This window comes from Hippoglossus stenolepis, chromosome 3 (assembly GCF_022539355.2).
Source record: "Hippoglossus stenolepis isolate QCI-W04-F060 chromosome 3, HSTE1.2, whole genome shotgun sequence".
Lineage (NCBI taxonomy): Eukaryota > Metazoa > Chordata > Actinopteri > Pleuronectiformes > Pleuronectidae > Hippoglossus > Hippoglossus stenolepis.
In genome coordinates, this window is record NC_061485.1 from 17,130,953 (window position 1) to 17,153,182 (window position 22,230).

Below are 22,230 nucleotides of genomic sequence, written 5' to 3' on the forward strand. Positions count from 1 at the left end.
CAGCTATTTTAGTGGCAGTGGGCGTGTTCTCATCAGATAACGGGACAGGCTGAGGAGACTGGAGCTGGGGTCAGTCTGTGAAAACTACCGCAACTCACAACAACAATAAAACCACGTTTAAACCCCGTTAGAAGAAGATGCGACTCGGGGGGGCGGCGATCTGAGTTACCGGGAGAACTCGTGTTCCTACGGTGGGTGGAGGACGTCAGGGATGTGACGGTGGAGTGAGCGTAAAGTCCGTTTAACGCGCTTTTAAAAGTCCGGATTCGCAATAAGACAGAAGCGCTCTCGTTAGGTTTAGGGGTTTCTTGTTTTATTCCACAATGCAAAGCGACAAACCGGAGTCGAGCGAACCCAAGGGCGCCGAGTGCCCGAGCGACACCGAGGAGAAGGCGGCGACCACGGTTGCCACGCTCGACGCTCCGGCTTCGAAGGGGATCAGCGCCGTCGCGGTTCTCTGGACCTTCGGGAAATGTCTCGGGGCCCTGCTGCCCGTCTACCTGGCCGGGTACTACCGGGTCAGCACCAGCCTGCTGGTGTTCGGCATGATGGTCTACACCGGGTGGAAGCACGCCCGGGAGGCCAAGGAGGCGCGCCTGAAGTGCGCCATCCAGCTGCAGGACCACGAGCAGGAGTACACGTCCATGAAAGTGTCGAGGATCAAGAGGGACCTCCCTGCGTGGGTGAGACACGAGCACACAACAAGAGAGTGTTTTTAACCTGACAGCCCGGCCACCACCCTGAGCCCACCGCGGCCTAACCCCACAGCACATAAACCCCCTTAAACTACAGCGTCACAGACACATGTGCAGGGTCTGATCAACCATAGGTTCCCAATGGATTCTCAGCCAAGGGCCCCCAGGAGATAGAAAACAATCCAGGGACCCCCCTAATGTACGTCCCTTGGAATAATTAGACATAACTTGTTGTTCTTACACTTAGTTGTGTGTAAGAACAACATAATAGAAATTTCTTGGAAAGATATTAAACATGCATCTCAAATATTTTCACCTTGTCATCACAGAAGTGGAAATGGCCGGGTAACTCATGATATGATACAATACATGGCCCGCGATCAAGATGTTATTACGATACAGCTATTCTGCAATAATTGATATATTGAAAGACAATAATATAACAATGCATCTTGATATCTATCTAACTGAAGAAGTAGACAAAATGCCCCTTCAGAGGTAAAGTGCATTGGAAGATGATATATCGTCCCACTCTTAATCTTGATCATTTCAATAGAAGAATCTGGAAATATTCCATAGACCCGCAGGCAAAGGGCCATAGACCCCTGGCGATCCAAGGGCCCCCAATTGAGAACCACTGTGATAAAGAATGATTTCCAGTAACTCAGCTATTTTTAGCTGCTATGGTTTCACATAATTGTCCAGGGTCTCCAGAGAAAACATTAACATCCTTAAATAACATCCCCGTATACAGTGAGATTCAGACTCTGCTCCTCAGGTCTTTTAGAAATGCTGTTCCTGCTGGAGTTTAGGTCCTCATTCAAACGTGCACACATGTAGTAGTTCCTTTTTGTCACATAGTACTTTGTTCTCCCATGATTTCCTCTAATACGTGAGTGTGAGTGTGTATTTTGTGACTAAACTTCTCTAAAGGTAAATTGGAGCAGTTCAGGGACACTTAAAGCATCAAATTCTTTGTGCAGTTTTAATTAAAGGTCGCTGGAAAATTAGTAAGACACGCACCAAACATGGAAATGCTGGAACCCACATGGGTCTGTTTTGACTCAGTGTATCTGGCCACACCCAAACAAGGTTCCTGTGTTGTTTCAGTAATTGCTTACATAACCAGACAGCATGCACACTCATTCAATTATTAAAAATGGGTCCTCTCCATGTTGTTGTCCAGTACTGCACAACAAATGGCCTCTGTTAGGATTATGAATAAAATATAAAAAGAGATTGGAAGCACTCATACTGGAGAAGTGACTTGCAAAGATAAACAATGTAATAGCACCTACATCATTCAAAGAGATGTTTAAAATGACAGATGCTGCACTGCTTTTCTTTAAATATTTACACCTGGTGCACAAGGCAATGGGCTATTGATGACTTTCCAGATGTGCATCAGCCATCGCTGAATCATTTCCTGAAAGTGTTTATTCTTAATGATGTATCGTCTTTGTATGTCTTCCTGTTCCTGTAGGTCAACTTCCCAGACGTTGAGAAGGTTGAGTGGCTGAATAAGGTAAACTATCATCGGTTTCCTATTTCACTTCATCCTTTTAGCCAATGACGTTACACAAAGATAATGTTTATCCCTCCTTTGTTAAGCCAATAGCACAGACACACGTCTGCCGTTTCAATAGCTCAGCTGTCGTGCTGAATGACACTAGGTAGTGTGTGTTTGGTTAATAGCTGATGCTAGCTGAGGGTAGCATTGCCTCTGTTGCTTCCACATTCCCAGAAAAAAGGCCCAACCCCCCCCGATTAGTGTAGCCATTCTGTCTGTGCTGCAGAGAGAAGGCCCAGTGCCAGGGCGCCCTCTCAACATTTCCATTTCATTACAGGCTAGCACACAGGAAGGGGGAGGAGCTGCCCAGTCCCTGTAAAACTAAATAAAAACTGCAGCTATTGTTCCTGCCTCCAACTTTCTCGCTCTCTCAGACAGACAAGGGTGATGTAGAGATTCAGAAATATAAGTTTTCGTGGTGACAGGACCACGAGATCTGAGCAGACAAAGCAGAGGTTGGAGACTTTTCCCTGGAGGGGAAGTTCATCAGATTCCAATGTTGCTCAGGCTTCGTCCTCCTCAGGAGCAGGCGGCTGATGACTCACTCTCTGCTTATGCCAGACAGTAACCGACCCTGCTTTTTTATTTTTTCCACAGTCACACAAGCACCCAACTAAACACTGCCCCTGCTTTGTTCTATCCCCTGTAGAAATGGAACATAGCAGCTTCATTCATATAGCAACATTAATATTTTGCACACACATTTGCACATAAGAAGACAAACAGCTGAGGGAACTCAACTGGCCACAGCTGTCTCTGTTCATTCCTCAGTTATTGCCTGTGGAGGCCAAAGCATCTGACAAATAGTTTTGTTGCAATGTACATGGCTAAAATTACTAAGATTACTTACTGGTTGAAAACGTCTGGGATGTATATTATATATCTTCTCTCTTACAACCTTGTGCTTGGCGACCTGACCAGGTGCTGCAGCAGGTGTGGCCTTTCGTCGGCCAGTACCTGGAGAAGCTGCTGGTGGAAACCATCGCTCCATCCATCCGAGCTTCAAGCTCCCACCTCCAGACCCTCAGCTTCACAAAAGTGGACATGGGAGACAAGGTGAGAGCTTTACTATAATATGAGGCAGCGTTAAAAGATTCACACAAATGCTGCACGTTCTTCACAGCACATAATGTGCAAACAAATGTTCTCTCTGTTTTCTGCAGGCCATGAAGGTTGTAGGGATCAAGGCGCACACAGAGAACGACAAGGGACAAGTCCTGCTAGATCTGTATATCAGGTGAAGGTTCATGCATTGCTCTTTGTGTTTGTTAGACCCCAGTCAGAACTGAACCTGCTACAGTCTCCCAATTAATCAATATCATTTTTTGTGTGGTTACTTCCAAAATATCAAGACTGACCAACACAATATGTTTGATACTTTTCTTAAATTGGGGAAATCTGTCTTTATGGTAAAATCTTTCTTTGTTCATTCCCTCCTGACTTCTCTCTCTCTCTACAATCGCTCTCTCACTTGCTTTCTTGCACATACACACACACACACACACACACACACACACACACACACACACACACACACACACACACACACAAATACCCTTGGACAATGGACACATCTGTAAAATCAGACTGGGTTAAAACAACATTATTTGTTCCTTATGTACACAAATGAAATACATGCTTATTTACATATAGAGTGGGGAAGTGAGATCCTGGAGACACATTCAGGTCGATTTTAAAACCACACGTTCTTAGAGCTGACCACTTGTGATCGGATCTCTCAGGGTGGATGATAATATCAGGTCTGAACAGGCCCTGAGTCGCCGTCTCTCCTGTATTACAGCTTCCAGGAGGTTTTGCTATACGTGACACTTTGCTTCTTTTATCTTCAGCTATGTTGGTAATGTGGAGATCAATGTTGAGGTGAAAAGATACTTCTGCAATGCTGGAGTCAAAGGAATACAGGTATGTCTTATTGAGCTGTAAATATATTTTTGTATTATTATTTAAGAAGATGTCCACATAAAGCTCATGGGTTTACTGCAATGCATTCATTAATATTTAGAAGACATTTCAAAAGCATCTTCTCCGTCTCTAGCTTAGTGGGATGATGAGGGTGATTCTGGAGCCGCTGATTGGAGATGTGCCCATAGTGGGCGCCGTCACCATGTTTTTCATCCGCAGGCCCGTAAGTCCATTTTACAATCACCTCTATCTGTACTTTTCTTGTTGTGGCCTTAAACCCAGATTCCTGTCACCATCACATATCTCAGTTTAGCCTCATATACATTTCCTGCTATTGATTTCTTATCAGTCCTGATTGATTTGCTGCAGGGTCAATTCTTCTGTCTAAATCTCTTCCTAGAAACTGGACATTAATTGGACGGGAATGACTAATCTGTTGGACGTCCCTGGACTGAAGTGAGTCATGCTGAAAAAAACGTTACTTAGGTTTACACATTAGTAACAGTAAATATTTGATTTCCCTGTGGATTGTATTACACAGGGATGAATAAAATATGCAGGCAGTTTTCATTGACACTACTTCCTCCTTGGTCTCAGTGTCATGTCAGACAGCATGATTATGGATGCCATTGCCTCCTTCTTGGTTTTGCCAAACCGCCTGGTTGTCCCCCTGGTTCCTGGCCTGCATGTGGCCCAACTACGCTCTCCCCTGCCAAGGGTAAAGCCTGAACATGGACCTGCAGATAGTTATTATTTCACATTTCAGCATACACCAATATATTGTACTTTACACCCTCTTTTTCTTTCTCAGGGTGTGGTACGCATCCACCTAGTGGAGGCACAGAAACTAGCAGCAAAGGACAACTACGTGAAAGGGGTCATGGCCGGCTTGTCTGACCCTTACGCCATATTGAGGGTCGGCCCTCAGACCTTTACATCCCATCACGTTGACAACACAGACTCTCCCAAGTGGGGGGAAATGTATGAGGTAAGGAGTATGAAGAGTTTTAATTTGGAAAGGCTGGAATCTGTGTTGTTATTATTCTGCGCACACAGGGGTGGAAATATTCTTAGTTTTTCATGGATTTCATGTGTCATTTCACCTTGTTCTGTATTTGAGACTGTTCATTTACATTCATTAGCCCGTAGCCAGCATCCACACAGTCCATTCTGTGCGTCTTCATGTCCTTATGTGTGTCTGGTGCATCAGGTTATTGTCCATGAAGTGCCTGGTCAAGAGTTGGAGGTGGAGGTATATGACAAAGACCCAGACCAGGATGATTTCCTGGGCAGGTACATATACATCGTTCATGTCTTCTGTGTGCCGATGTTGAATCTGACATTGCCACATTCATGCCACTTTTCATGGTCAATGGGGAAACGTTTAGTATTGTAACAATCAAATAATTTTATGAAAATGTATGCTATGATCATTTTATCTACAGCAGAACATTTGTCTTTTAGTAATTCTGCCTTACAATCCTCCTTCACACAGGGCCAAACTGGATTTGGGGATTGTGAAGAAATCCATATTTGTCGATGATGTGAGTAAAGAATGTTTTCATATCGTTTACACTATTCTTTTGTATAAGCAAAGTCTTGAAGTTTATTTATTATTAGTTCATTTAATACAGAGAAACATAGTAACAGATGGCAGGTACATGATAAACATGATTTCTAGCCGAGGCTAATTTGCAATCCCTGTCCCTTGTTAGGCTTTTCTTATGTAGAAAGATCACAATGCATTGTTATAATATAAATATAAGTTAATCTGACACACACACACACACACACACACACACACACACACACACACACACACACACACACACACACACACACACACACACACACACACACACACACACACACACAGAGAGAAAGGGACATGATCAAATGAGCAAAGTAATTATATCAAATTACAAAATCATAAAACATGAGCACAGCTGCATGAACACTGATTGCAGGTTTGGTTTTGTTTCAGCCTCTCGATAAAATATTTTCAGATTAGTTAGTTTTTTTATTTCTGTCGGTAAGAATTCCAAAAATGTGTTCCCATTACTGAAATGATGAGTGACTGAAAGTGTTTTTTTCGCTGTGCCACGCTGAATTTACTGTGTGGATTGTGAATGTGTGTCTGTGGCTGTTTCCCCAGTGGTTCACTCTGAAGGACACTCCTTCAGGACGGGTTCATTTCCGATTGGAGTGGTTGACCTTGTTGCCCAGCAGCGAACGACTAGAGCAGGTTTGAGTCACGTATTTCCGCTGATACTGCACATTCCCCTTAGGTGATTACCCTTGGTACCCTTAGTGGGTTTTTGTGTGCCCCTCAGCCCTCTATTATTGTCTACCTCTGTTCAATTCCCTCCCAGATCCTAAAGAGAAACGAGAGTGTGACTAGTAAGACTGCCGATCCACCGTCTTCTGCCATCTTGGTTGTGTATCTGGACAAGGCTGAGGCACTTCCTGTGAGTCAAATGTCTCTGTGTGTGCCACCGTGTTCGTGCTCAGCTCTGAGCGGCTTCCTGTGTGTGGTCACACTTGAAGCAGAGCAGTAACTGCCATCTGTTAAACATTCCACATTGTTGTTGCCTTGTCCTCTAACCCTGTTCCCTCCAGTGCAGTGCGGAGTGTGGCTAACTTTATCCAGGACTGTCGAACACATTGTTCCTGCTGTGCTCATTTCTGCATTCATATCTCATACTAAAGGCAAAAGCATTGACTGAATCCTCGGAATGAAGCTCAGTCTTTGTGGTTTCTCTCGGTGCAAATCTCTACTTCCTGATTATGCCAAGCCGCACGGGGCTCTTATTATTTCTGCTGTTGCTATGGCAGCCTGTGAAACACTATTATTCACATAAACCATGTGTTGTCAGTATGGCTGATGAGTTTTTTTAGCTCTGCTCCTGGTCACAGAAGAAGTCTTTGTTCACATGCCTCACTGTGTTTTCATATTTGTCTAATAAGAGATGTTCTGGTACCATTTTCCCCTTTTAGATACAGATTCTGATACCTGGACATATCAGCCAATACCGAGTATCAATCAGATACAAGTGCATCAAAAAACCTATATAATGCATTTTAACAGCTCTATGCTACTAGCCCTGTATGGAAGTGATGATTGCTATCATTGTTGTATGGCCTGGCCCAGGAGAATTAATGTCATAGGATGTATTTTATTTTCTAGTTTTACAGTCAGAACTGGAAAAAAACACAAATAAACAAATCCAGGAATACATAATAATGACTTCCTTTAAATAGCTGTTAAAGTTAAGCCACAGTTAATAGACATTAAAGACCTTTTAATTTTGAAACAGTACAGTAACAGTATGAAACAGAGTAACAGCAACTTACACTAAATAAATCTAGGAATAAATTGGCTACACACTAGTGCCACCCCTTGCATATGGGGTAGTATTGCATATGGTACTTGTCACCTTTTTACTTGCTGACATTATAGTTAGCTCTGGCTAATGCTACACTGCCTACTCCTGTGGCAGTACAGTGCAACTGCCGATTTGAAGCAGCAAACAAGAAGAGATTTCCTGGCAAACAAATCTGCAGTTTTATCTGAGTGAAAAAAAGAAATTACTTTAAAGATGTGGTATTGGATTGATACATAGATGTGCGAACTATATCAGTATATATCAATATCAGAGGAATATCAGATGCTGGTAACTGCATAGGAACATTTCTATGTCTAATACTGTGCATCTTTTAGATGAAGAAGGGAAATAAAGAGCCCAATCCCATGGTGCAGTTGTCTGTGGAGGATGTCACGAGAGAGAGCAAGGTATTTCTAATGAGAAAAAACAATTGTGCTGTTTTTATTTTGATTTAATGTGAATCTTGAACGTCTAATTCCTCCTACTGTCTATTCCTGCCTTTAGACTTGTTACACAACTGTTAATCCAGATTGGGAGGAAGCGTTTACCTTCTTCATCCACAATCCACTCAAACAGGACATAGACATTCAGGTAACACCTCATAAACTCATTAGCTGATCTGCAATAAACTTTTAAGTCAGGCATTCTGATAGACATACTAGTTGTCGTCTTATTTTGGTTTTTCTCTTCATTTATAATGCACCAGGTGAAGGACGCCGACCGTGTACAGACCTTGGGGAGTCTGACTATCCCTTTGTCCCGTTTGCTGTCCAACGCCAATCTTTCTCTGGACCAGTGGTTCCAGTTGGACAATTCTGGATCAGCCAGTCGCATCTATATCAATACAGTTCTCAGGGTAAATCACAAATAGACCAAAGCACAAAGTAGAAGTGTGTACTGGGGTCACAACTGGAAATGAATTCTGTGATTTTGGTCACACTTTATCTCTTATTTTTTCCACTGTACAATAGGTCCTGTGGTTAGATGAGGAACGTATTGGAGCAGATGTGTCATCTGATCTGGCAGCTGGACTTTCCAAACAGCTGCCACAACATAGCTCCCCTCATCCGAGCTTTGCCACTGAGGTAACAGATGAGACTCTATATATTAACATGTTAGAACAGTCTATTGCACGTATACATATTTTTAAGTTTGTCATTTTTTTCAGGGAGTGCTCAGGATTCACCTGTTGGCAGGTCAGAATCTTGTTCCGAAAGACAACCTGATGGGAGGAATGGTGAAAGGGAAAAGTGATCCTTACGTCAAGATCAATGTTGGGGGCGAAACATTCACGAGTCATGTTATCAAGGGCAACCTTAACCCCACATGGAATGAGATGTACGAGGTAAATAACAGGAAGTCATGGAAAGAAAATAGTTTTCGCTCTACTTCATGTTGATTGCTGGGATTTTTTAAGTGTTTGCATGCATTTAAAAATGTGTTGTATACTTTGGTTTGAAAGATTGTGACTGTGTTCTCCCTTCAGGTGATTCTAACACAACTGCCAGGCCAGGACCTGCTTGTGGAAATGTTTGATAAAGACATGGACATGAAGGACGACTTCATGGGAAGGTAGCTGCGTATTATTTATGTATCACATGCGTTAATTAGATTCAGGAAGATGCATTCATATGTCATATGTCTTGACACACAGGTTGAAGATTAGTCTGAAGGACATCATTGATTCCCAGTACACTGATCAGGTGAGATACTTCAAACACACCGTTGATGGTTTTAGTCATGTGGTTAGAACGAGGGAAGAGCAGCACAGCAAGTGGACATTGAACCAAAAGTAAACAAAGATTGGTCAGAGACATTTCGAGTTCTAGAAAAAGGGGGAAAGAATAAGCACAGAGATTTCTGTGGAATAAATTTGTTAAATTCAATGATCTGAATTCAGGCCTTTAAAAGTCTTGAATATGTTAACATATTATCTTCTAGCTCTTAAATACATTCAGGTAGGTCTTTATTATGTTCACATTCATTTAACTTAGCTTCTGTTGCACTTTTAAATGATTTTTTTAAATATAAAAATGTTTTGGTAATATGCAGAGATTCTATATTTCTTCTATGTTGCAGTTCTCTCGTAATGATACATACATGTACATAAGCACGGGGGAATAAAACTGCTAACATGACCAACGTGGACACATACTGTCTCTCCCTGTAGTTTGTGATGAGCATATCGAGGGTTCTTCTCTATGTGCCTACTTCTTCAAAAAGGTCTCAAATTGAACTTGTTGAAACCTGCAGAAACTTGATAAGCTACATTAACACGGTTTCTCTTTATTTCTCAGTGGTACACTCTCAGTGATGTGAAATCTGGTCGACTTCACCTGGTGCTGGAATGGGTGCCAACATCCTCAGAGTCCGACAGGTTGGACCAGGTCAGTACTTTCAGATCAAGTCATTGACGGATGCTTTGTGTTTAGCTCGATTCACATTCACTCTTCTCTTCCCTGTGTCGTCAGGTTCTTCAGTTCCGTTCCAGACAGTCCTACCAGAACAAAGCCGTTCCCTCGGCAGGCCTTCTGTTTGTGTATATCGAGCAAGCAGATGGTTTACCGGTGAGGCCTTAGATATTGCCGTAAAGGATTAAATGCAGGGTTAAAGCAGTAAAACCACAAAGAACATAATTGTCTGTTCTATCTCTTTGCAGGTGAAGAAGAGCGGAAAAGATCCTAAAGTGGGAGCAGACCTGACTCTTGGACAAATGTCTCGCAAAACGACAGTAAGACACCAAAAATAGATAGACGGAGCACTTCAGTGAATCCCAAAGGGAAATTCCAGACCTCATTCAGATAATACTGAGTTTGAAGGTTCTCCCTTTTTTCTGACACTTGCATCTGTTCTAAAGGTATGTGAGCGCAGCACATCCCCGCAGTGGAATGAGGCATTCTGTTACCTGGTTCCAGATCCCAGAAAAGATGTTCTTGTAATCAAGGTGGGACGGCTTCACTGCGTATTCAACACACCATAGATGCAAATATTGAATGTCTGATTACAAACACTCCCACTTTGTTATGTTTCTCCAGTTCTCTCACAGCTGGAACCTGCCCATTGGTTCCCTGGTGGTTCCTATTAAAGAGCTGCTCTCTGAACCAGAGCTGGTCCTGGACCAGTGGTTCAATCTGGATGGAGCCTCACCAGAGAGTCGGGTTCTTCTAAGGGCTGAACTTAAGGTGGGAGAACTCAAGTCTTTTCATTTTCTCTGTATGTTTCATGCTAGATAGTTGGTGTGTGTGCTTAAGTTTCTTTTTCTTCATATCTTTATCCCTTACAGTAATTTGTACAGTTTATTTTGCTCTCTATGTAATTGTAACATCTTTATCTTTGTATTTGTTTAGCTCCATGTAACTCCATATAATATTTCTCTTTGTTTCTTTCTCATGTGTATGTCTGTATCTTTGGAGTCTGTGGCTTTAGAGTCAGTTCTCTGATTTTGTACTTGATCTACTGATATTGATATTTACAGTCAGGACTGTTACAAAGCTGATTAACAAAGTGAAATAATTAATATCCTATTGAACTACAGATGCTGATTCCCACCAAATGTCCTGGTGCCACTGATAAAGCCAAGTTCACTTCGGCCTCAGACCCCTCCCCTGCTCAGCGAAAACCTGAGATAGAGACAGTGCTGAGGTGAGACCATCCGTCCATCCGTCCATCCGTCCATCCATCTCACCATTTCTCGATTCTCTCTTAAATTTCCCTCATTACTACATTTAAGGTCCAGTTCAGTGGACACTCCTCCTGTGGAGACCATTGTCTCTTCAGTCACTTCACACGAAGACGTTGACGTAAAGGAAACAGCAGCTGAGGTGATCGAAGAGAAGGTGGAAGAACCATCGAGACCTGCCATGGCACAACCTCCCCACACTTCTCCAGACCTCAGCTTTGCCAGTGAGGTACATTGCGTAATAGTGATCTACAGCACCAGATACGAGCAGGAGGATGTAACACCATCACGTTTGATAAAGTACATGATCTATTTATATAGTTAAATGGTCTCTTCTTATAGGGGCTGCTGAGAATCATCCTGCTGGAGGCCCAGAGTCTGGTTTCCAAAGACAGTATGATGGGCGGTATGGTAAAGGGCAAGAGTGACCCCTATGCAAAGATCAGTGTTGGAGACGCCGCGTTTAAGAGTAACGTGATCAAGGAGAATCTCAACCCAGTCTGGAGTGAAATGTATGAGGTGTGTAGAGGCGACTGGACAATTTGAATTCTCATGAGCTGATTGAAATGGAGATGACACTGATAACCAGGAGCGACCGTCCTCTGTTGCCACAGGTGGTGCTGAGGCCCCAGTCTGGACAGGAGGTGCAAGTGGAACTATACGACAAAGACATGGACAAAGATGACTTCCTGGGCAGGTGAGGGCAAATGTGGAGGTTTCCAGCTGTACAGCAGTTACTGGTATCACTTGTATATTATGATGTGCTGTATTTTGAGAAAACAAAAATAAGAATTGAATATTTTCAATAATGTATTATTATAGTCCAAAACAAATACTGTAACAGCATCAGGAAATATTCATACTTTAGAATTAGTATTTTTGTCCACATTTTTTGTGACTAAGCTGTACTTCACACATGTGCATTTTATTCTTCATTTCGAACAGATTCAAAATCAGTGTCGCAGACATCATCCGTTCCCAGTACATAGACCAGGTGAGAATAATAACTGTGTATGAATATGTGTTCCTCTGGTGTAATCACAGGCTGTGACTCAGTAAATGTACTTTACATCTCTGCCTCAGTGGTACATGCTGAGTGACGTGAAGTCTGGACGGGTTCGCCTCATATTGGAGTGGGTTGCAGCAGTGTCCTCTAATAACAACCTGGAGCAAGTTAGTGCAACATTTTTATGTTATTTGTTCAGGTTACTTCTGTCAATCATGCTCATATTTTATTCTTCATCATTTTTTGCGGGCTGTTCCTCTCTCAACCAAATAGGTTCATCTGCTCAATGTGCACATCCCCACTGTAATGAATCACTGTAATGTTTTTCTTGATGTTAATTCTCTGCTGCAGATGATGCAGCTCCAGTCTCTCCAGTCTTACCAGAACAAGGCTGTTTCCTCTGCAGCTCTGCTCTTTGTCTATGTGGACAGAGCACACTCATTGCCTGTGAGTACCTTGTCATTTTGTATCCAGTTAGTGTGCTGCCTCTGAGGTATAGCAAGTCATTGTTGGAAAACATGTGCTGCTGAAGAGATGCTCAACTGGAATAAAGTGGAAAATTACTTCACACTCTTAAGAATTAGTTTTATAAGTTGTTGGCATAGCAAGTTAAGAATATTTTTTAGAAGAAATGAATAGAATCAACTGAATCTATTCATCAAATGTTAAGTGTTACGTATTTCTGTGTCCAGTTCAAGAAAAGTGGAAAGGAGCCCAAGGCTGGGGCCGAGCTTGTATTTGGAAACACAACCTACAAAACCAAGGTATGACTCTGATAATAAACACATGAAACACACAAACACACACAAGTAACTAAACAATTGTGTTGGTAAATGACTAACAATTTTGCAGAGTAAATAACTAAAAGCTACTATGTGTGGAATTTAAAAAATCATAACTTTGGCTCCTCCCAGCCTAACGACTGACAAAAAAGACAGAAGCTTTGTAAGCAGTGCTTACAATGCTACAATTAAGGTGTTTCAGTTGAACCCACAAGGAAGACACAACTTGAAGTGCTGTATATATATGATTTTTATATTTGCTCCTTTTCTTCTGTTTGAAGGTTTGTGATCGCTCCTCATCTCCTCAGTGGAGTGAGGCATTCTACTTTTTGGTGCGGGACCCTGAAAAGGAGATGCTCATAGTGAAGGTGAGTAATACACACTATATAAAGCCTGCTGTAAAATAGAGCTTAATCTCTGACTGACTTTATGAATGTGCCCTGATCACTGGTAGTTGTCAAGTGCGTGGGACCAGCCAATGGGATCTCTGGTTGTTACTGTCAGAGAGCTGCTCACCAAGCCACAGCTGGTCCTGGACCAGTGGATGCATCTGGATGGAGCTTTACCTGAAAGTGAGATTCTACTTAGGGCTGAACTCAAGGTGAGAGAAAATACACACACACACACACACACACACACACACACACACACACACACACACACACACACACACACAGACGCATGGTATTGCTGCCATTGTCTCTGATACACAGAATAACCAAACAGAAATGTGTCATTGACAGATCCTGAACTCAAGGATGACTGAGGTTCCACAGCCCTCTGTGACTAGTTCAGAGAAAGAAAAGATGGCCACCGGCTCTGACAAGGCATTCAGAGCAGCAAGGGAAGAGGAAGAAATCCCAGAGCGTCCAACACATGAGTGAGTGTTTGGGTTGATATGATGTCATGTGCCTATTCAAATATGTCTCACGCATATGTTCTATTCTATGAGTTAGCAAATAAATACACATTTGAAACAAACAAGCAACCAGAATGACACCCGGTAGAGTTCATACCTCCACCAAGGCCCAACAGTCCCCTTATGAAACCACTTTTAAATTTCACTTTGGATCTGCACCAAATTGTACACACTCATAAACATCAGTCCCCTAAAATCGCAATGTTAAAGAAAGTGAAAAAAAACATCTGGATCCCCCGACTGATCCAGATCCCAGTGGGTTCTCCACTGACCCATACTGCATCCTTCCACTAAGTTCCATGGTAATCTATTTAGTAGTTTTTGTGTAATCCTGCTAACAATTAGACGGACAGACAGACAAACAAACGCAGGCGAAAACATGAACGTAATAATGAACATGAGAACATGAAAACTGCTGTGTCTGTGAGTTAGTGTAGCAATGGGAAGGTGGATTTTGTCAGGAAATGTACTCCCTTAAAAATGTGCTGTGCCAGGAAATTGCAATGGATTGCCTGGTGTTTTGTGACAGCTATATATATATATGTGTGTGTGTGTGTGTGTGTGTGTTCAGGTCTGTTGCTGTATCCAAACAGCCCAAACAACCCGAGGCAGCAGAAACACGTGCTGCTGCGGCTCCTGTTGAACCAGCTGCCGTTTACACTGCACCTGAAACATTCCCTTCTGCTGCTGCTGTGAGTTTCATCACATATCAGTCAGTTGTTATTGTGTTTTGTCTCTTCTCACCTTGATAACCTTGATTTGATTTTGCTCAGCTGGAGAGAGAACCAACAGATTGGGAGGAGCGTCCCTCACAATCAGACACATCACTGAAAGGAGACTTTGAACCACAGCAAACAAAGGGGTGAGCTCCACGTTGTCTTACAGGTCCAGTGTGTAGGGTTTAGAGGGATCTGTTGGTGATCAGCTGAAAGTAATTCTCATCGTGTTTTTGTTACCTCAGAATGAGCACTTTATATTTACATCAGGAGTCCGTCATGTCGCACTGCCCTGTTTCTAACAGTAGGTCAGAAGTGACAAATCAAACACTGGCTCTAAAAGTAAACTTTAAAAAAAAATTGTATCTTACTTGAAGGTCACATGGATTGGAGAGGTGAGGGGGTATTCAGTTGGCGGCAATCTGCATCTTCACCACTAGATGTCATTAAATCACACACACTGAATCTTTAATCATTATTTAAAAAAGCAGTATAAATTATAGAGCAGTTGTAGAATAGTGATCAATCACTTCACCACAAAGAATCATGACTTTTGTGTGTGTGTGTGTGTGTGTGTGTGTGTGTGTGTGTGTGTGTGTGTGTGTGTGTGTGTGTGTGTGTGTGTGTGTGTGTGTGTGTGTGTGTGTGTGTGTGTGTGTGTGTGTGTGTGTGTGTGTGTGTAGTGCTGGTCCAGACAGCCTTGCTTTCGCCACGGTGACTGGTCTTCCTGCTGAAACCCTGGGTCCAGCAGAGCTTAAAGAAACTCTTCCAGCGCACACCAGCCCCAGCAAGGACTTTGGGGAGGAGGTGGGTTTAGATCTGAAAGTTAAGCTTCCACCAAGCACCTAATGGGAGTTGTGTCCCATCAATTGTTATGCCCCATTTCTTCTTGTCTTAAATATAATGCAAATTTCTGCTGCAGAAGAAGCTGAAATCACCTCTTCTGGACAAATGCATTAGAATAAAACTGTCTGTGTAGTTTGAAGAAGGGACATTTACTACAGGAAACAACATCATTTATTTTGATAAACAGCATTGAAGGAAATGCATCTATCTTATCAGGGTTAATTCACTTATTACAGTGGCAGCAGTAATATCTATTTAAAAATCGACTACTGTAGATGTAGTGAAATATTTTCAATAAGCCTCTGTTCGAGAAGAAACAACCAGGTGCTCCTGAAAATATTTGGAGATTAAGAATGTCCGTGATTTTGGCCACAAAGGTTGAATTGCATATAAAGAGAAAGATCTTAAATCATGACATAAAGAATAAATGCTTTTCTCCACTCATATTCTTGCCCTCTGTGGTGTCCTGTTTATAATAGCCACACGTTAAAAGCTCCAACACTTCCTGTATTTTTTGAAGTCAATTACAATGTTCATCCTGCAGGGGGTGCTGAGGATTCACCTGCTGGAGGCCCAGAAGCTGGTGGCAAAGGACAACATGATGGGGGGCATGGTGAAGGGCAAGAGTGACCCCTACGTCAAAATCAACATAGGTGGCGTAAGCTTTAAGAGTCACGTTATAAAAGAGAATCTTAACCCAACGTGGAATGAAATGTATGAGGTAAGAAGTGTTCTAATTTTAAATACTCAACATAGTCTGTGTTTCATTGTATGTTCAGTATTACGTTTTTTTACTGTGGCCTTTCGTTTGTTTTGAACAGACGGTGGTGAGCAGGAACAGCGTCCAGGAGATCAAGTTTGAAGCGTTTGATAAAGATCTAGATTCTGATGACTTCCTGGGCAGGTGTGTGTCCTGAACCCTGCTTACTGTTGGTTAATCAGTAACATATATTTGAACCCAAGATTAAAATATGTAGGATCCATTGTTCATTGATCTAAAAACTGTTTTCACTGAAACTGGTTCATGGAGGACTTGCAAACTGGGACATATTCTTGTTTTAAAACTCATATTTTGTTGTGTTTCTGCTGTTTTCATTATTTAAGTGTTAAAATAAACCTTAGTGTCAGTCATCTGGAAACAAGACATTGAAATTGAAATCCTATTTTAAATATTCCCTGTTTTCTTATTCACAGATTTAGTATAAAGCTGAACGAGGTCATCAGATCGCAGTACACTGATCAGGTTGGTTTTTAACTCATAATCAGATTTCACAGCATGTGAATCGTTTAATTTCCTCATTTAACGTGTCCGTTCCTCTTTGCCTCTGTTGCAGTGGTACACGCTGAACGATGTGAAGTCTGGGCGGGTTCACCTGATACTGGAGTGGGTTCCTACAGTTTCACATTCAGTCACACTTGACCAGGTTAGTCAATAATCCTTGTTTGCAGTTGTATCTGCCACCAGTTTTAACCTCTGCCTATCCAGATTATTGAAGTGTACCCAGGAGAGCAGGGAGCATTATTCTCATCACAACATTATTTCTAGGCCTAATCGGCTGTTCTCCATGTCGCAGGTCCTGCAGCTTCAAACTCTCCAGTCTTTTCAGAACAAAGCTGTGCCCTCTGCTGCTCTGCTCTTTGTCCACATGGAGAGAGCACAATCATTACCTGTAAGTTTCCTGCAGTTTATCCACATGCTGTTTAATAGTTAACGGAAATCAGACGTCATGTACTAAAACCTGAGTGCCTCTCTCTGCCTGATCAGTTGAAGAAAAGTGGAAAGGAGCCCAAAGCGGGTGCTGAGCTCGTTCTGGGTGAAACAACGTACAAAACCAAAGTGAGAGTCCTCACACACAGTCCTCTACACTCAGTCCAATTGATTAAGTTTGAAATGTAGTGATGCTATCTTATCTTTTCATCGCCTCTGATAAGCTGTGTGACCGCAGCACCAGTCCTGAGTGGAGCGAGTCTTTCTACTTCCTGGTCCGTGACCCTAAACATCAGATGCTCGTTGTAAAGGCAAGACATTTCTAAACATTTGTTTGTTTTGAAGAGAGCAAATCTGCTGTTTGCACAAACGTTAAATGAAACTGTCATTATTTCTCTTGCTTGCATTGCAGCTGTCCAGTGGCTGGGACCAGCCAATGGGATCGCTGGTTGTTACCATGAAGGAGCTTCTTGCAGAGCCACATCTGGTCCTGGACCAGTGGCTCCATCTGGATGGAGCCGCACCTGAGAGTCAAATCCTTCTGAGGGCTGAACTCAAGGTGAGAATGCAGACACATCTGCGCTCACATATGCAAGTATTCAAATGTTGTATTTTATTGCTAAAAAACAAAGATATCTGTGATGCCACGCTGAATCTGTTTTCCGTAGATTCTGGATTCCAAGATGGGGGATATGATCAGTGCAGGGACTCTGCCCTGTGCCGCCTCGGGCTCTGGAGTTGGGCAGGTGAAGTTGTCGCTGTCGTACTCCTCACAGGACAGGAAGCTCATCGTTGTCGTCCATGCTTGCAGGTGTGTTTCCTAAAATACTGTGCTTGTTTACTCCAGTTATATAAGTAACTTACACTCAGAATATTAATACATGTAAGAAATCGATTCAACATTCTCTGATGGAAACCATGATGTGTTTATAGTAATATAGAAAACTGTTTGCTTAAATACTGTATATATAAAACTATTCTAGAAGAAGAACTTACAAAGTGAGGACATAGTTGATAAAACCCGACCTGGGAACCCTGGGAATCCTTGAAAGCCTCAACCTGCCAATAGATGGAATGAGCCCTCTGGCATTCCTTCCTTCACTTCCTTGATTATATCTATTAAATGTATTTCTAATTTCTGTTTGAGAATCATTGCCACTGCTCCTCTGCTGCCACTATTGTTGATGTTATTGTGGTTATTGGTGCTATTACCACTTCTGCTATGGTGGATGATATAATTATTATACTTTTGATTATTAAGATTTTCATAGTAGTGGTAGGAGTGGTAACTTTAGTGTGTTATCTGCTGTTGTGCTGATTGACTGGTGCTGAGGTAGTCTGAGCTCATTTGAAGATGGGTGTGATGTGTGTTGTATGTTTTTGTGTATGTACGTGTTTTGTTTCATGTATATTAAGTAAAACAAGATAAAACCTCAAGTGGAGAAAATGAGAAATGCATAATTTGCACATTGCTCTGTATTTATTCTACAGAGGTATTATACTGCTCTAATGTGCTGGTATGTTTTGAATATGCTTTGAAAAATGATTTAAGATGATATACTTAAGATAATCTATATGACTGTGTGCAGAGGTCTGACGCCTCAGACGAAGGATGGTGTCGACAGCTACGTCTCCCTCATGCTGCTGCCAGACAAAAGCAAGGCCACCAAGAGGAAGACAGCAGTGAAGAAAAGAGACGTGCAACCAGAATACAAGGAGAGGTAATCAGCTAACTGACTGACTGCATTGTATTTATACTCAATGTTTTTTTATAATCTGTGATGATCCTTGTTAGCTTCAGTATTCACGTCTAATCATCTTCGGCATTCTCTTTAAGGTTTGAGTATGATCTGCCGATGGATGAGACGAGATTCAGGTGCCTCAGTGTGTCAGTGAAAAATAACTCGGCCTCGTTCAGGAGCCGTGATGTGATTGGACAGGTCAGTCTGAGACTCTACAGTGTTTACACCCCCCCTTAATGTGGCATGGGACCCACAGGAGGTCTTGTACTTCAACTTTTTAAAAAGTAGTGCATCCCACACACTCTGACAGATCTAATATGTTTTTCCAGTAGTCATTTGTTTGTAGTTCAGAGGTAAATACACAAGTAACCAGTCCAGAAAAACACACAGATTGGGAAAATGTGTTGAAATCCACACTTGTCCATGTCAGGCCTTGCAGGACGCTCTAAGTGTATCCCTGCCTTTTCAGATTCCTTCAATGTGAAGCTTGTTGAATAATTTTAAGAGGGCACTAAATACATGTTAACATTGTGTCATTCCTGTTCTCCAGGTGCAGATCGAGTTGGCTGAAGTTGACCTGATTCCTGGCGTCACAGAATGGTGAGTAGAGTGGACGGAGCGATCAGACTCCATTTCAAAATCTATTCTCTATCTATTTAGTAACAATAGTAAACAACCAACACTGACCATCTGTTGATGGACATGACTTCTGTAAACGAAAACACTTCCCTGCCTACAAAGAGACAGAGGGTGTCATTAATTCAACATAGGGGCTTTTCCTGCCAGCCTTTGGAAAATGTCGGGAGAATACAAATATCTCAGGGTAAAGAGGAGTCAAACACGTAGAGGATGTAGACAAAGATGTCGTCTTGGAGAGAAAACGATACTCGAGAGCTTTTAGCGATGGCCCATTGCCATTGTCAAAAAACAGTTTGTTATGCAATGCCCTGCTTCCTGCATGCTCTAACCAGACACCAGCCCTCACCTGGATGTTCTGGATATTATCATGTTGTTGTGAAAGAGTCTGACTCAAACAATCTGCTGCGTTCTTCATATGTGAAAGACAAACTCCAGAAAATAAACATATTAAGTTTGCAGGTATGTGTGTACAGCAGAAAAAATGGACGCTGGAGTGAATGGAAGCATTCTGGAATGGAGTATCAGAATCCGAAAGCTTTACTGTCATTGCAAGACATTGCATTAATTTGCTGTGCAGCACCTACAAAAAACATCCATTCATACACACAGTCCTACACACACATCAGGGAGCGCTGAGCCGCTGCGTCTATGATATAATTTAACTGTGCACTTGTTTTCTTTTTCCTTCGTTTGAGGATCATCATTACTTGTTTTTCATTGACCGACTGTCGCTGTCTTTATTCTAGGTTCACTCTGAAAGATGACGCTGAATAGTCGCCCCGCTTGCTGATGACGTACGATGATGACGATGATGTCATCACTCAACTTGGCATTGTGCCAGTGCTGCAACTCACACTGATGCCTTCTCCTTCACACCTCTCTGCATACAGCGCCACCGTGTTAGCCTTACGTGCATCCACCCAGCTCTTTGTGTATCAACATGCTGTATAATATACAAGTGGAGTGCACTGCATATTCACATACATCAATACTCTCACCAAAGATACGTCTTCACACACATCGATACAAAGATAATCGGCTGAAGTAGCGGAGATGAGGTTAAAGTGCATGTTTTTTTGGAATGAAGGTTACTTGACTATATGAAGAATTAATAGTTTGAAAGATTGAGTGGAGCAGAGGGAAGATGTAAAGGGACAGAAAGAATTGAGTCATGTTTTTGTTTTTGCTATTTTTATTGCTGCAAGAATGTGTGAGTATCTTAGTAGAAGAGCAGTACCATTTTTAGAGCTTTGTTATGTGTTGCACATGGATGCTACTGCTTTTTCAGTATTTGAAACGACAGGTTTACATCGGGTTTAATATATATTTTTCGATGCTTTGCTACATTTGTGCTTGAATTTGCTTTTGAAAGCAATTGTGTGTGTTTTTCTTTTCTACAAGACATCTGTTACATTGCACCTGTGTTACAATCAAATTGTGCTGTATTTGATTTTATGTATATTTGCTAAGATCATGGATCAGATACTGTGTGTTGAAAGATGAAAAATAAACAGATTTTGCACATCTCCACTCATGGTGTTGTGCAATGATTTTATAGGGGGGTTGAATTTAGAAAACTGTTTTATTTTAGGTTTTCAAGACTTCCCACTTCCACAACAGTATTAGGTGCAAAAAATCTCTCGCTGAGCACTGTCAGTTCCATTTTTCCTGTTACCGATGAACCAGAAGCTGTGATTTTGTTGTTTCAGATTCTGTGGTTTCCTGCAGTCTCATCGTGTGGTCTTTATCAAAGACATCAATGCTAGTTTTAGTTTATTGAGGCCATTGACAACAAGTCAAGCTCTCCTCAGCAGCTTTTATATAAAGTGTACAGCTCTGAAGATCATGAAAAATAGAGCTTGAGCCTCATCAGGAGTAAATTAATCTGAGGATGAGAACGAGCAGTGCAGCAGCCAATCTGTATCGCCCTGTTAGAGAGTGGGTTTAAATGCTGTTTGAGGGGTACTGTCACTGTGCAAGTGATCCCAAAGAACACTAGTCACAGCTGTAGTAAACCACACTTTGTGTGCACAGATGCGCGAAACGTCTCAACTTCCTCCTATTGTACAATAAACATGGAGGTCCCACTGGTGCACATGCTCGACCAATTGCGGAGCAGACTTCAACCAAACCTACCAAAAACATGAACACTCAAACAGACATCAGTGTGTTGAACTACCTTAAAGCTCCTATGAGTAAATTTCCGTTTTTGTTGATTTTGGCACCTCTGTGGACAAAAGCCGTAGTGTTTCCACTGCCCACTGTCCTAAAATCCTCATCCAGACAGTGAGAATGTGATCCATGCATGAAGTGGAGGAGGATCACAGAGGACATTTAGGCTGAAAACACGGTGTAAATGACGCGATTTCGAGTTGAATTTAAATGTCGGGGGCTTACGGACACTTGGATGACACCACAGGAGCAGCAAGGAGGCATGTTATGTATTTATTCTGTTGTTTGATTTTTACGTTTGAAGAAGTGGTCCCCATTTACTTCAATTGTATTCGATTTGGCTGCAACGCTTTTTTACCCCTGAAACTCCAAAATGGTTTCGTGGACTCAAACACTTCACCCGTCCCTCCATTGGCATCGTGGTGAGTAGATAATGAGTGGATTTTC

General features: G+C 42.1%; 1 protein-coding gene across 1 annotated transcript; it reads left to right on the plus strand.

Moving 5' to 3' along the window:
- Positions 1–22: 22 nt before the first annotated feature.
- On the plus strand, positions 23–21,141 carry esyt1b (extended synaptotagmin-like protein 1b). Its single transcript, XM_035150762.2, has 52 exons — positions 23–683; positions 2,179–2,220; positions 3,187–3,321; positions 3,429–3,502; positions 4,116–4,188; positions 4,322–4,411; positions 4,589–4,644; positions 4,786–4,906; positions 5,000–5,176; positions 5,399–5,481; positions 5,684–5,732; positions 6,344–6,433; positions 6,561–6,656; positions 7,910–7,981; positions 8,079–8,165; positions 8,281–8,430; positions 8,546–8,659; positions 8,743–8,919; positions 9,061–9,146; positions 9,229–9,277; positions 9,872–9,961; positions 10,046–10,141; positions 10,234–10,305; positions 10,432–10,518; positions 10,610–10,756; positions 11,110–11,216; positions 11,305–11,482; positions 11,596–11,772; positions 11,868–11,950; positions 12,199–12,247; positions 12,337–12,426; positions 12,611–12,706; positions 12,952–13,023; positions 13,323–13,409; positions 13,496–13,642; positions 13,785–13,921; positions 14,532–14,652; positions 14,734–14,822; positions 15,360–15,483; positions 16,067–16,243; positions 16,344–16,426; positions 16,717–16,765; positions 16,857–16,946; positions 17,097–17,192; positions 17,288–17,359; positions 17,455–17,541; positions 17,643–17,789; positions 17,899–18,041; positions 18,820–18,951; positions 19,068–19,170; positions 19,523–19,572; positions 20,358–21,141. The coding sequence occupies exons 1-52, from the start codon at positions 324–326 to the stop codon at positions 20,383–20,385; spliced, it is 5,487 nt and encodes a 1,828-aa protein (XP_035006653.2). The 5' UTR covers positions 23–323; the 3' UTR covers positions 20,386–21,141.
- Positions 21,142–22,230: the final 1,089 nt, after the last annotated feature.

Bases quoted from the DNA above. Each gene is read 5' to 3' on its own strand.
- esyt1b (XM_035150762.2), top strand. From the start codon at position 324: ATGCAAAGCGACAAACCGGAGTCGAGCGAACCCAAGGGCGCCGAGTGC. The intron at 5,482-5,683 runs GTACATATACAT...TCCTTCACACAG, and splicing joins CAGGATGATTTCCTGGGCAG to GGCCAAACTGGATTTGGGGA. The intron at 16,766-16,856 runs GTTGGTTTTTAA...CCTCTGTTGCAG, and splicing joins GATCGCAGTACACTGATCAG to TGGTACACGCTGAACGATGT.